General features: G+C 31.8%; 1 protein-coding gene across 1 annotated transcript in view; it reads left to right on the forward strand.

Moving 5' to 3' along the window:
• The first annotated feature begins 1,274 nt into the window (after positions 1-1,274).
• Positions 1,275-16,305, forward strand: part of LOC124374460 (E3 ubiquitin-protein ligase RMND5A-like) — a 41,106-nt gene continuing 26,075 nt past the window's right edge. Inside the window, exons 1-4 of the mRNA XM_046832673.1 lie at positions 1,275-1,552; positions 9,290-9,435; positions 15,737-15,874; positions 16,006-16,143. Coding sequence (XP_046688629.1) covers positions 1,411-1,552; positions 9,290-9,435; positions 15,737-15,874; positions 16,006-16,143 — 564 coding nt within the window. The 5' untranslated portion in view covers positions 1,275-1,410. The remainder of the gene's footprint in view (positions 1,553-9,289; positions 9,436-15,736; positions 15,875-16,005; positions 16,144-16,305) is intronic.

A 16,305-nucleotide genomic window follows, 5' to 3' on the forward strand; every position in this document is an offset into this window, starting at 1 on the left:
GGTGAAATATTTGTTGCACTTCCAAAAGGTTGAACAATGTTTTTAAAAAGAAAATTAGGATAGAGTATAGAAGTAATTTTGAAATTTTAATTGAACATATAAAGAACTTTTTCAACAAAAATCAAAAGAAAATCTGCAGAATTTAATTGAATGTAGATGAATTAAAAATTTTAAAAATGATACATTTTTAACAAATTTACAATATAATAAAGTAGAAAACACAAGAAAACAGAGGAATCGGAATTGAATATTCTTATAAACAGAAGAAGGAACTTAAAAATTTTGGATTATTGAAAGATTTGTTACATTTTGGAGAATATATTCCAATTATAAAAAAAACTGTGATTCTTATAGTTAGAAATATTTTAAAGTGGTTAGGTATAGAATTTGAAATGTTACTAGATCTGGATTAGATGAAAAAACTTTTAATTACGGTATGTTAAGTGAAACATCAAAAAGTGTGAAATGTAACTTTCTGAGAATGAAAAGAAATTAGAGAGAATGTTAAACACAGAGGAATTATCATGCAAGATGTTTTACCTAAAAAAGTTAGAAAATTTGGATGTAGAATTGTTTGTTTGGAATTAATTTTAGGAAGTGCCAGAACTATCTTTTTAATTACCAATTATCTCCAGTAATTTCATAAAAACATGATAAAACTATTACATTACTATTATATTATTTATATTATATATATATATATATATATATATATATATATATATATATATATATATATATATATATATATATATATATATATTAATTTTCGTTACTATTATATTATTTATATTGCTTATTTATATGTTTTGTACAAACATTTATTCTTGATGACAAGTTTTCAAAGGTTGCCTTTATTATTATTTGAATGCCATAAGTGAAAACAGAGTATTAAGATATAACTCTAGCCATTGATGCATGTTATGGAATTTTTTGAATTGCTGTAATATTATTAGAGTAAATCCTGTTTTATAGCATGTAAATAAAATAAAATAAAACAAGGAATCAAAAATATCAAAACATAAATAAGAACATAATTAAAATGTATTCATTTGGTAACTTGAAAACCTGACTGACTGTCTTAGTATGAGTTGTTTTAATATTACGCATACATTATTGAACGTCAGAAATTTCAATTTTACAGACCACTATAAACTAAACTAATTTCTTCTCTTCTCTATGGTTTGTCTTGGAGTCTGCCTTGTTGTTCGTGATCCAAGTGACGTTGATTTATATTTTGACATTAATTTTATTGTTGTCGACGAAAACATCGCTTGGTTTTTTTGAAGTCAATCAGCAGTGAGCAGGTTTCTTGTTTTGTTTCATAGTTACTGTTATTAAGTCGTAGTCATTACTTAAATATATATATTTGTCATCTTTATTCTGGCAGAGAACAATTTTACCAAATATATGAACATGGAGGCATGTATTGCAGTTGAAAGAGAGATTGATAAGGTTTTAACAAAATTTGGTGGTATTAATGAACATGCTGAAAGAGTAATGCGAGATATTTGTGTTCACATTGAAAACTTGAAGAGGGAACTTGACAATTGTGAGTGTTTTGATTCTCTTCCATTACTTTTTTCTTAGACAATTATAATACACCTTTTATTTAGATGGCGAATGTAGGAGATTGCTCATTGTTTTCCTCATTATATGAGTATCATTTAAACAACAAAAATTTAGGTTTTACCAAATCCAGATTTTTTTCAAAATAGGATTGAATTTTTGGTAGAATAGACTAATAAGTTTTTTATCATTAATATGACAGGCTGTAATAGTAAAAGACAGTAGAAGTCAAATAAGTAAATCTAAGAATTACTTGTATAAATAGCCTATTACTGTTAACCTCTTTATCGCCATAGTCCTGTTATCCAGGCCTTAAAAAAACCATACCTAAAGTGCCAAAAGTCCTGCTTGGACATTTGTCCTGCTTGGAAATTTTAAAAATATTGCCAAAAATGCCAATGTCCATTTAACAGGCGTCACTAAAAAAAATCAGTAAACATTCAAAAATAAAAATTTTATTTATTTAGAAATATTTTAAATTGTAAATAAAAGCTTTTGACTTTAGTGAAATAAGCAGCCAACACCAAAATCCAATCAGGTTACCAAATTATCGATTCAATAGACCTAAACTATCGAATATAAGAACATTCTAATTATAGTTATTTTCCATTAATTATTGCCAGGTCATTTAATGTAGGCAATAATCTACATCAACATTGTTCCCAATAAATTCAAAAAAGTAAAATTATTTGTGTGTTGTTTGCGTAATGGCCACAAGTACAATGGCATGTACATGTGTTATTTGTGTCACAAGCTGCCAGATATGTTTATCTTTCAAAATAGTAAAAAATAATAAAATGTTACACTGTTCTGTTTGTTACTTTTGGAAATACACATAGCTTCAAAGATAGATTTTTGGGTAGGGTTGGGCAGGATATTACTTAATCATAAGCATCAATATAATCAATCGATACTAATTAATTATTTTGAACAACTTAAATAATCTATATCAACAGCTGTAAACACTTTGAAATAATACACGTAAGGTAATATTTCAATTTTACATAAGTAACATTTGATTATTAAAAAATACAGTCAATTTTAGAAAACTACACAACATTGCTTTGAAAGATGATAAGACGTGTTTTTCGTGGCTTCAACATTTAGGGCTCGTACCGAAAAACCCATTATGTGAAATTTGTGGGAAAGAAAGAAAAGTAACTGTGAGAGGGGCAAATATGGTCGTCTTCAGTTTTCCAAATTTTGGTTATAATAATTTGTTTGATCACTGTTAATATTAAATTCACATTTTAATTTAAAACATATGTTTGTTATTGGGGACTATAGATACTTGTATATCAATTGATAAGCTAGGATTTGAGATGCGAATATTAGATATCAATGATATAAAAAAAAACCAGGTCCGCTTATCGTACTCTACCCAGTTTTTTTTATTTATCATTAAATAATTACTTTTTTTATATAAAAACAACTATACTATAATTTGAAATACCTATATAGGCTAATGAAATTCGTTTCAACATTATGGTTTCGGTAGTTTAATATTTATGTAGGTTATAGATAATCACGTATATTGATTATTTGATTGTGGTGGTGGCCGATTATTAACTTAAATACTGCAGCCATGCTTTTACTGATAAACCATTATTTTAGTATATATGTATAAGATTTTATTACAATACGAAGAAGTTGGTCTTTTCATCAGTGCTAAGTTTTTGGTCATTCTTGAGATTATTTTTGTAAGTGGACTACTCAAAAAATCTTGACAACTCTTAGAAAGTATAGTTTATAGTTAATATTGACTTGCTTCAATTGTTGTTTGTATTATTTCTTTAACCTGATATTTTGTGTAAAATCATGTTTGTAAGTCTATTAATCGTTTTGGTTTTAAATTAAAACAAAATTGTCATAGGTCTAACGTTTTTGTGCACATTTAACTATGAAATGTTTCAACAGGATATTTATAACTTAATTAGGTAAATCTTAAGATCAGCGTCTACCGCTCCGATTGCCGTAATTTTTTGCATTCTAACACAGGTTAACGTAATTTCACCGAAAAAAATTGTCCCAATTATCGCCGTAGCCGTTTGCTCCCCCCACCAAAAAAAAATTTGAAAAAAATAAAATAAAAAAAGCCTGACTGACAGTGCATTTATTCGTTTTTTTGGTCTTATTAGTTCGTAGGGCAGTAGTCCAGGTACTACTTCTAGTATAAAGTTGTCTTATCTTATCAGTGATAAACGTGCGCCGCTTATCTTTTGCCTGTAATGAAACCTGCGTTAGTTCTGTCTGAGTTTTGTGTGTGTAAGCAGTCATGGCGTGATCTGGGTTTGGACTTTGCAAGCTCGAGTTAATTTTTTTTCTAAAAGAGCAAGCAGCGCAAAGCGCTGCACAGCGGGCAAGCATCGTGTAATCTGAGTTTTGAATAGGCAAGCTAGGGTCTTTTTAGCGTGTGACAAAACCATCACACGCCATGTCAATAACTTCACTAATTATTCCTTGTCCATTTGGGTTTGTTTGTTTACGTCTGGTGGTCAATCGAAGCCGTCCTATAGGTCATGTGATCCGCCCGGCCAATCGGAAAATTTCCTGTTTGTCATGTGACTACTGTCAACTCATCAAAACGACCATGGTCGGCCATTGTTTTTAGTTTGATAGTCGAAAATCTTGTTATTTATGTGTTTTGTATTGCCAACATTGTACTGCCAAAAAACTGGTTTTTATATGTTAGCGATAATCGGGACTATTTTTTTCTGTGAAATTACGTTAACCTGTGTTAGTATGCAAAAAATTACGGCGATTGGAGCGGTAGTCGCTGATCTTAAGATTTACCCTTAATTATGTTTACAGTAGATTGATTGAATTGAGTTATTTCCCCCCCCCCCTAAAATAAGAAGATCCAAATTAATAGAATAAATCATTTAAGTAAATTATTTTGTAAAGCTACAATATTTTTATTTGTGAACATTTTACTGTGAAATTTCAATAGGGTGTTCATAACTTAATGTTCTTTACAGCAAAGTTATTGAATAGAGCCCATCTATTTTTTAACCTCCATAAGGAGGACTAAATTTAGAAATGGAACACTTGGTTCTTTTCCGTTAATTCACTACCATTAGTTTTATGGTCTGGAATTCCATTAATTCACTACCAATGATGTTTGTACTTAAATTAGATTAAATTTTGGTTTTCTTTAGCCAATTATGTTAGTTAATAATAGTAAATACCTGGAATGAAGTGATTTAAATAGCATCTAAAAAACATTTTACACGCCAACATATGTTTTATTTATAATTCAAAAGGATAACCAATGTTCAATTGTTATTGTTGTAAATAGTACTGATCACTGCGATCGCATGAAGATTGAAGGTTCATTTTGAACAAAGATCGTCCGATTAAAGTGGTTAATTCATTGTCTATTGAAAAGCGGGAAATCCTTAAACTCTGGTTGGTCACTTTTAACCGACGAATCACGAGTTTGGCCACCTCCTACCTATATAAGCGTGTTAACAGTTCACCCTATATATTCTATCTCCACGCACATGCGCAGTGAGGAAATTCCTACGGATGGACCAATTGGAATACATAATACGGAAACGATAGGATTTATCTTTTTTTTTTAGTGATAAACACGCGCCGCTTGATCTGGGCTTGGAGTTTGCAAGCTCGAGTTAATTTTTTGTCTAAAAGAGTAAGCAGCGCGAAGCGCTATGCAGCGGGCAAGCATCGCGTGATCTGAGCTTTGAATAGGCAAGCTAGGGTCTTAAGTGACTTGTCATAATGAAATTTAATAGAGATATTATTAAAAATATTGGATTGGTAGTGAATTAACGGAACACTTTTTATGTCAGTAGTTTTTTTTAAATAAAATATATTTTAATTTGAGTAAGGCAGTTTTTATATTTTATCCTAGTACACTGGAGTTGTATGTTTAATTAGAAATAAAAATCATTAAATTTGTATAAAAAAAAAAAACAGAGATCAAATTATTTACCACCACATTGCAAAATGAGATAGAAACCTTCTGGCACTGGCAGGTACACACTTCTAATAAATGCTTGGCACTGGTGGAGCACAAATTGAAAAATTCCTCTGGTATTATAAGGGTTAAAAGTTATATTTATTCCAATTTTTTTTTATAATTAGAAGCCGATGCAAGGAATTTATAAGAATCTACTACTCTTAGTACATTGGAGAAATACGGAATGCACTTCCTGTTATTCCAAAGGTGTTCTGGAGCTTTTTCAAGAGCCTTCATCAGGATAATTCAATTCCACATTTTTAACACATTTTTAAGAGATTACAAAGCCTCGGATCGATCAACATTTTGTGACTTCTTCACTAGATTATTTTCATCTATCTGAACACTATCAAGTAGTAAGAGTTATGTCTGTCAATTCAACACATCTATCTGTTTATTTCAGTTGCAGATTACTCATAAAGTCTTATGGTATATCTAGGTTGGATGAGTCCAAAGGTTACGGTCCATATGTTATTCCAAATGCTTTAAAACTCTGTACTACTATCTTATCAGACTCAGTTACAGATTTGTTTAATGCATCATTAAAGTCAGGAGTATTTGCAAATGTGCTTAAAACTGGTTATGTTGGATCAATATTCAGAATCAGAATCTCTTTATTTCATAAACATCAAGTTTAGAAAGTGTGTCATATTAACTTAAAACAATACAATTTTAAATTTTCACAGAGTTTTATAATTTCTGGATCTAAACTTCAAAAGAGAGCTGTCAAACCATTATCAGACTGGACTATTCTAAAGATGTATACCTCATAAAAAGATGACACTACCTTGGAAAGTTTATATTTGAGACAGCTGTTTCATTGTTTTGTTTATTATGTGTTTAATAATATGGTCTAAAATGGATTATTTATTTACCTTGTAATATTTGAATTTTCATTCAGTAATTGTAATATTTTATGATAACTTTAAAAAGTACTAATGTACTTGTAATGTAATGTAAAAGTACTTTTCTTGTTTGATACAAAGTGTGGGCAAAATTTATATTTTTGATTTTAATATAAAATTGTTTTAGTGTTCTCAGCGAGTATCCTAAATTAAAAAGTTTTTGGGAACCAAGTCTATTCCTAAACAAAATATCTAACATTATAAAGAACAAACAAAGCAAACAAATTATTGTTATGTTATGCAGCATTTTATTCTTCTGAGAAAACTGCTAAACAACGTTATTTCAGTAATAAATTATACAGTGTAAAAAACTAAAAGGTATGCTCAAAGGGTCAAAATAAGGTAGCCTACTAATCAAAGTTAAGAGTTGAAGATGAACTAGTTATATAACACTCATAATTACAAGGGCATTTCTCTCTATAGTCCCTTAGTTGACACATCTGTGAAATTGAGAGAGCACACCATCTCTCAACATTACTTGTAAAACACATGTATCAGTGGCAGCTCTGTAGCTAATTTAAAAGTGACACTTTGCCTCTGAAATTCAGTTAGTGATATGTATTTTCACTGCAAGAAACATATCCGTTGCTCACATTCACTATCAGCTTTATTAAGTGTATGGTGATACTGTAATGAGTGAAGGTTAAAATTGGAAATGGGTAAGGGAGGTTAAAGATGGACGTCTAAACTTTGATTTTGACCATACGTGGTGTCAGAAGACTTGCTGAGACACATTCTCTCCTGTGAAGATCAAGATTAAAAAAATGCTGTCACAGTAAAAGATTATTGTAACAGTTTTTTGGGATATACATGGCATTTTGTTGGTGGAATTCATGTCACAAGGGAAAAAATAATGCAGAAGCCTATTGCACAGCTCTAGCCAATCTCATATTAGCGTGAATTCAATGTACTGTTATTTTTGTGTTCATCCTATCTGTTTAAACATTGTTTGTTTTCTCGTTTCAACATTTGACCTATGTTTTTGGGTCCCTATATTAAATAAAAATATGTTTTCACATCAATCTGGTGAATAAGATCTATGTATAATTGGTAAAACTTTCAGCTTTATTATAATATATGCTCTAAACTAGTTTAGACAACCTTTGAGTCATTAATAAACAGATTTGTATGTGGTAAGTAGAATCATGTTTTATCAGATCATTGTAGTATATGGACCATTTCTGAAACTGGCAAGAACAGTTCTTGATCTAGGTGTAACCACAATAAATTATTGCAAAATTTACTTCCAATAGAATAACCATTTTGATATAGAATTTGTAACACATTGTAATCAATATAACAAAAATAAGAGGTAATTTAATAGACATAATGATGTTTTTATAATAGTAACAACAAGAGCAGTGAAACAATATCATTATTACATTATTTACAGATTAGTTATAACCATAATTATTTTAAGTTGGATGTTACCACTATCATCTACATTATTAGCTGTAATCCATGACTATCTACATTTAGTTATAATTGCAGAACTTGACTACAACTAACCCCAGATTTATCCACAACCTTTTATATACATTATTAGCTGTAACCGTGAATATCTTAGATTTAGTTTAAATTGTGATTATCTATAAAACAACTATAACTAACCTCGTATTTGAGTTAACACTAGTGACTGAAAAGACTGAGTTGGTTCTGTTCACACGGAAAAGAATTCTTATAGACATCCAACTCCAAGTTAGTTAGAAGAGTTGAAATGCATACAAAGCCTGCAGTGAAGTACCTTGGTGTGTACCTGGATACCAAGCTCTCTTTTATGGGAGCATGTCCAGTACTTATCAGAAAAAGCTAACAAGGTAACATCAGCTTTGAGCAGACTTATGGTGAATATTGGGGGCCTGACCACAGGGCGAAAGCGACTCTTGACGTCGATTACTAACTCCATGCTATTCTAAGGACATGAGGTTTGGGCTGACACTATAAGGAGAGGAAAGTATTGAAAGAGAATGGCTTCTGTTCAGAGGAAAGCCGCTGAGGGTCACTAGCTCATACCGTACAGTCTCTGGCCAGTGGTTCAAGTTATCGCAAGTATAATGCCCATCGAAAGGCACAAGAACATAAGTACGTTTGTGATAGCAAGGAAGAGCTCGGAGTTGAGAAAGCAGAGCAAGTTGTAAGCATGCAGAGATGGCAAGTTCGCGGGATGCTAAATCCTGTAGGAGTTAGACGAAAGAGTTAATCAGTAAAATCACAGAGTGGATGGAGAGACAGCACGGCAAGGTGGACTTCTTCCTCACTTATTTCTTCTCAGACCATGGTTATTTTAGATCATACCTGCACAGGATGTGGAAATGGGTTTGTCTACCTGTGAGAAAACCACCTGTCGGAGAGCCCCAAACTTGTAGGCTTGGTTATGGTAAGGCAAAGCTTTCGTGCAGTTGTGCATTTTTTACACCCCCTCTGAAAAAACCCATATTTATTCACAACCACCATTATCTATAAAATAACTTGTAACTACCACTATATGCAGATTATATACACTTTAGTTGTTACAATAGTTATAATAACCATGATAGTCCACAAAACTATCACTGTCTTATTGTAAACAAGCATTAAGAGCTTACCAAAATTATGATAACAGTTTTTAATTAAAAGTTTTATATATTTTCTTTGTATTGACCCAAAGATTTTAATTTTTACATCACGAAAAAGATTTCGCCAAATAATATTTTGTAATTGTTATTGTGTTTGTAATAAATATTTATTTAATTATAAAGTTTCCATCATTAGCAATTAAATTTCTAGATCTGAATATAATGGAAAATGTTACTAAAGTTAGCTAGCTAAAAATATTTTTAAAATATTTTTTCAGGTTCTCCTGATCATGAACTCACGGCTTCTCAGGTGGTGATAATGAAACAGGCTATGAATAAAGTGCGGGAAACAGTTCAGAGGCTGGCTACTGACCATAGAGATTTACACAGCACAGTTTCTAAAGTGGGAAAGGCTATTGATCGTGTAAGTACTCATTAGTTTACAGTAAAATTGGACAAATGTGCTTATGCATCATCTTTCTTTTTCTTTGTGTATGATTTTTTTGGTTGCTAAATAAATATTTATCATTATACTAAATTAAACTTTTGCAGAAAAATTTCCAAATATACAAATTGAATCTAGTACATTATTCATGCCCAACTGAGATTAAGGGATAGTTCACATGATGTGACTTATGAATTGCATATTTGTTGTTAACAAAAAACTAAAACCTGAGTTCATTTCAATTTAAGATATCAGACTTTTCTAGATAAAATCTTTAATTTAAGAACAGAAACCCACTTTCAAGTCGGTCCACCCTTATTCCCTCTGTCACTTGCGAGTAGGATGGTTTATAAGGAAGTGCAGATTGCTCCCTTCGTATCACCTGTTGTACTTTATTTCTTGTCTTTTTCCTCAGGTGTGCCTCCGGAGTAGAGCCATCTCTTTGTTTTTAAGCATTTCTAGTCCTTCTCTTCTTCTTAAACTTTCCTCCACATTGCCATGAGAGAAGCTAAAGTTCTCTGGTTTGGTTTTTGTTATTGTTACTCATGTGTTCCCACGAGTAGTGGAAATATAGGTACTATCTCGAGTGAGTTTTTCTTTTTCACTAGAAGTGCGGGGTGGCACCGGCATCACCGAAGCCTGCACGGATGTGGATGGCCAGGATCATTTCCAACTGGTATTTTTTCAATTTTTCAGATCACATTCCAGGTCATCATAACTATTTTCAACGTAAGATCATATTGAGCGACCTAGAATGTGATCTGAGGTCAGGAAAGTACCGATTGGAAATGCCCCTGGCTATCAGTGCGGGGCTTGGAACCTGTAGGGTTCCCCTCTACTTCTCACAAAAAAGAAAAAGTCCCTCGAGATAGTACCTAAATTTAACCTCAGGTCACTTGTGTGCTCGTTAACTTTTTATATTTATAATACGTATGTATGTATGTATTTATCTACTTATATAGCCTTATAACAAATAGTAGATAGGGACGGAGTGGCCTCCTTCTCACTGACATCATTTCCTTTTGAGAGGTAGAAAATAAGAACCGATTGTCATAATAACATGTAATTTTCACAGTAAGTAAAATAAAGTCCGTTTTTTGTAATAAAGTAGTTTTTTTAAGTACCCGGTAAGAAGTAGTCTTCCTAAAATAGTGGCCTTCGCATAATACCAAAGTACCTTCCAGTATAGCAATTATTAAATTTGATATTATTTTATTTAGCCATACATATTTTATATGTAAAAAATAACAACACTTAGAAGTAAAATCTTAACTCAATCAGCAGAGGCCCAGTTACGGAGCCCTCTGGCCCATTCTCTTTTCATGCTATAAATAACTCCGCCCATAGTTATAGCTCATATCTATCACTCACTACCTTGTTATGGGTGACATAACCCCCTCTTAATTTTTTTCTTAACCAATCAATAATTTAGGAAAGTTGCAATATCTCACATCCTTGCAGATTTCAGGGATGTTCTAATAAACTTGTACGTTAAAATATAATTATTATGAACTAGGTTTATGCTACTTAAATTTGCTTGTCAACCTACAGAAATAATCCCTTTGTCGTTGTTTTGATGGTAAATAGTAAGAACTCTGGTATAATTCAAGCCGCAAATGTAAAACCTTTCAATGCTTATTTTTTTAAGCCAGACATATCATTGGGCATTTGCCACTCTTCGCTTGTGTCGTAGCCGAGGCATATAATTAATTCATATATTTTTTAGTCAGTTCCTGTATGAACCGTCGACATTGTTAGTGAAATAAATCAAAGTTTTAAATTTCACCATTCCACCATGTCTGAGTCGTGTCTGTGTCTCATATCTCTCCTTCCTAACATGATTTTTTTTATGTTAATGTTGGTCTCATGTTTCTCCTTCCTAATATGATTTTTTAGTTTTTTTGTTTTTTTATAGTTAGTGCTGTGTATAAAACCATTTTAACTATGAAATTATTGTTTTTATAGTATCGACCACGACGATTATATCGTCCGCCCAGGTGATATCGCCGCGAGCGCTACTATTATGTAAGCGCTTTTTGCAACGGTAATTCCTTCAACAATTCTCGTTGAAATCTAGTGTTTCATATAGTGCCGTAATCATGAAATTCTGAAGTTTCTTTTATATTCTCTATGGAATCTAATAGATTGTTTTGGCGGTCGATATATTGATGTTTTTCAACCAGTTGTTTTCTGTTGTTGTTACACCCACAGTAATGGTGTCTACTGTGTTATTGTTTTGAATTGTGCTGTATTTAGTGGCAATGGATAACAATTTAGGCTCAAATCAAATCAGAGATGTTTTAGATGATGAAATAAGTGATTTGGAAGATACTAGTGATATAGATGTGCCGGAACTTGATTCAGATGTATCATTAGAGGATTATTCTTCTGGCAGCGGTGAGGAATATGTTCCAAACTTTGAAGACAGAATCTTCTGAAGTAGATACTTCTCGTCATGCTGTAAATAGTGATAGTGATGAAGATGATACACCTAATCCAAATAGGCCTATTCAAGAATTTTCCAATCCCATGTGGTTGAGAACTTATACTCCAGAATATGTCATTGATATTGAATCAGATTTCAGGGGTAGAAATACTCGTACCAGAAACCTTCCTCCTAGAAACTCAAAGCCAATATCATACTTTTTACTGTTTTCACTAGTGCAGTATTGAATAGTATTGTCAGGGAAATTAACAAATATACCAACAAGACTATCCAGACTAAAAGAACTTCAAATGAGATGAGAAATGCATCTAGGCTACAGAAATGGATTGATCTGACACTGAATGAACTAAGAAAATATTTTGTAATATTTGTCCTAATAAAACATGGGTATATTTGGTAAAAAAATTTAAAAACTTACTGGAATACAAGATTTGAACAAAATGTCCCTTTTTTCTCAAAAATAATGAGCTGCAATAGATTCCAACTAATTAATTCAGTGCTTCACCTAACATCACAAGGGCCCGTAAGGAGAGGACAGCCAGGTTACGATCCCTGGGTCAAAATAAGGTTTTTATTGGAAAGCCTCAATGAAAATATAAAAAAGTTTTTTGTTCCCTTTCAGAACTTAAGTATAGATGAGTCTATTGTTGGGATGAAAAATAGATGAGTGTATATTCAGTATCTTCCCAATAAAAGACATTCCAGATATGGAATAAAAAAGTTGAACTGTGTGATAGCCGTTCCAATGACATCTATCACATTGAATTGTACAGTGGATCAGATTATTTGGAAGATAACTGTGGCCCTTTCACCCAAAAGGTTGTGATTCAACTTCTTGAAAAGTCTGAATTAGTAGATAAAGGCTATCACATTTTCCTCTATAATTTTTATACCAAAATTCCACTTGTCGAAGTGTTGAGCCTTCACAACACTTTTGTTACAGAGACAATTAACAAAAATTCTTAAGGTTTACCTAAATCTGTCCTGTCAGCAAAGCTTGGAGAAAGAGAGAGTATTTATTTTAGAAAAAATAAGTTAATTTTGGTTAAGTACCAGCAGAAAAAATCTCGGAAGCCAGTTTTAGTCCCAACATCAGCCTGCCATGCAGAAGACCAGATGATCACAAGCATAAAAGGATTGAGATGTATGAAGCCTTTAGTAACACATAAATATAATCAATCTATGAGAGCTATTGATGTCAGTGACAAGTCAATACATCATTATTCATGTACTGGAACTACTCCTAAACACTGGAAAAAACTCTTCATGAACTTCATTGACATCGCTCTTTTCAATGCATTTATTCTGTATTCAAATAATACTGATAGACCAGTTTCAAGGTATGATTTTTAGTAGAAATAGTCCATGATCTGGTAAACAGTCAAGACAATATTCCCCAAAGAATCCAGCCAGGACCAGGTGGTGATACAGGCCACAAAATTGATCATCTTGAGGGAAGTCGCCTGCGCCTTTGTGCTGTTTGTGGTCCAACAACCTCCAAAATAAGCAGATATTGGTGTCCTCAGTGTAATGCGGTATTCACAAGGAGTGTTTTCCATATTTAGATCACTATCCAAGGCCTCTAAAGACTGGGAGGAAGAGGATGAGGCCCAACAGTGACTCCTATTGAAGTTTGCTCAGAAAAAGAGGTGTACATAGTTTCATTATTGTATATATAGTTTGAGTTTTTTTATGAATTGAGCCATACATGTGTAGTTTTTCTGAATGTACATAAAAAAGTGAACAAAATGGCTATTCCACATTTTTAATTTTTATTTGTATAATAAGGTATTGGTTGTGAGAATTTGAAAAAACTTTTTTGCAAATGTAAATCTGAACATTCAGCAGAGTACAATGGGTCATCATATTAGCTTAAATTCACTTATAGTATTATTTTCTGATTCCTTAGAATGTACAGAATAAAATGATATGCAACACAATATATTACAATACAGTTTATGCTGTTTAAAAAATGTTTTTTTTTAAATGCGCACATTTAATCAAACTATACCCATTACCATCGGTAAAAACACATCACCCGGCGGGTTAAAAATAAAGAAGGTAATAATTAGATAACAACTATCTCGACACAACTATGATTAGACATTGAAAATTAAATTGTTGCCATGAAATAAATAAGTAACACTAAACATAGTATCTTAAAAATAATTAAAAATAAAGAAGTTAATAATTAGATAACAACTATCTAGACACAACTATGATTAGACATTGAACATTAAATTGTTACCATGAAATACATTAGTTGAGGAGAAATATTGCATAATAGTTATTTCTTTTACTGGTTTTGAAAAAAGTAATTCAATGAATAAATAGGAATTTGTATAAGTGAATTATAAAATCTGTTCTTTTAATAATCTTGTATCCATGAGTCTGACTTTTGGTAACTATTTGAATATTATTTTATCCCAATATGAAACCTGTACACTTTTTCCAGCCTAATAAAAGGAAGTTTTAGAGGAAGGTGATTCCTTGGATGGTAAGAACATACATGACACGTCTGGTCGTAATCTTGTTTATGACCAAGAATAAAGGCAACATCGTAAAAGTAAAAATTAAAAATGCTAAATTAATTCTGAATTTGTAAACATGCAAACAATTTTTCTTTAATAACTCATAATTCTTCAAACTGTGCTAGGAAAACCTCCATAAAATACCATGTATAGTTAAAGATTGGACAAAGCAAAGTAAGAATTTTGGACTTAAACATGGTACATCACTTTTTGAATAATAATAGAACTTGAAATTCTTGAAACAATTAAGTCAGTATGTGTTCCCCATGTAAGTTTATAATCCAGCATGTTACGTTACAAATAGCGTTATCATCTAAACCACATATATCTGGTAGATCAAAAACATTATTTTTGTTTTCTTTTTTTATTCAATATGAAAACATTAGTACCAAACACTCTTCTGATGTGTCTATGTTACAGTTAATCAAATGTTCAAGATTAAGATTTTTACTATAACTCATAGAAAATTTTGTATCATCAGTATACAAATGTGAATCACATTCCAAATTACTACGAAGGTCATTAATAGCTGTCAGAAAAAGAAAAAGATCTAAACGAGAATTGATGAACACTACACCTATCTATAGCTTTGGAGACAAATCATCTTACTGCTCTTTACAGATAAATAAGTAAGATTTTAAAAGTTTTAGTTTTTTACCTTAGCCAATTTTAGATACTTCAGAAAACCCTCTTCTGCAAGACATCAATTAATACAAAGAGTGTAAACGGGTTTCTTTATACTGTTCTACTATAATAGTATAAAGTATACATATACTTTTACTGGTCAGTAAAATAAACCAATACAATGAAATATCGAAGGACTCGAAAGAAAGTAACAAAAGAGCAAGCACTTTCTGGTAGACTGACCTTTACTTTGTGATCCCAAAATCAGTAGAGCTCTTCCTTGGACAAAGAGAGACCTATGTATCAAGTTTCAAATATTTAGGACCTTTCCATCAAGAGTTATTGTATAGATGAAGTGATGGAAAGATAACAACACGATTTCAAGAAAGTGCTGACAGGTCCTTATTAAATTGTATACATTTGTATAAATAGTGTTTAATGTTGATTACTATTATATTTTAAGCTAGAAGTACTGTTAATAATAATTAATGCAAATGAAAGAGTATATATTTAATATTCAGAGTAAGAAATGAAATAAATCTTAATACATTCATTTGTAGTAGAAAATAAGGAAGTCTTTGTCCAATTCATATCACATTATTAATTGTGAAATATGCCAGTATAAAACAAAGTTTTATTTGTGTATGATTGTCATCAATTTTATTCACTGTTATTTCAGAATTTCGTCTCCGACTTTGCTTCTACAAGCAGAGAAGATGTATTTTCTGGACCAGAAAAAATAATGTTGTTAAACCAAGTGATATGCCAACACTTCTATCGTCAAGGAATGTTAGACATTGCTCAAGAATTGGCTCAGGTAAGGAATTTAGATTTGTTTAGCCCAAAGGTGAATTAATATTACCAATACTATTATTCAGTTTTCTGAATCAATAGTCAGGTTGTAATATTTATTTTTTCCACTGTTGAATTCTCCTGTCTGTTGGTCAGGATGCAGGACTAAAGACTGAGGAGGATGTAAAGGAACCATTCACAGAACTGAACAGGATCTTGGACAGCCTGAAACAGAAGGACCTCGGGCCCGCACTGGAGTGGGCGGCTGCTCACAGGGAGGCTCTGGAAGCACAGGTGAGCAGTTTAATCTTTAGTAGTTATTTTGAATTTTTGGTAACTGAAAAGAGATAACACTTATCTGAAACTAAATTGCTTTTTTGTTGGAGTTAAATAAATTTATAATATATGACAACAGAGGTTCTAGTCGTGTAGACAAACTCTGCTGGACTATTTTCC

This window comes from Homalodisca vitripennis, chromosome 1 (genome assembly GCF_021130785.1).
Source record: "Homalodisca vitripennis isolate AUS2020 chromosome 1, UT_GWSS_2.1, whole genome shotgun sequence".
NCBI classification, from domain to species: domain Eukaryota; kingdom Metazoa; phylum Arthropoda; class Insecta; order Hemiptera; family Cicadellidae; genus Homalodisca; species Homalodisca vitripennis.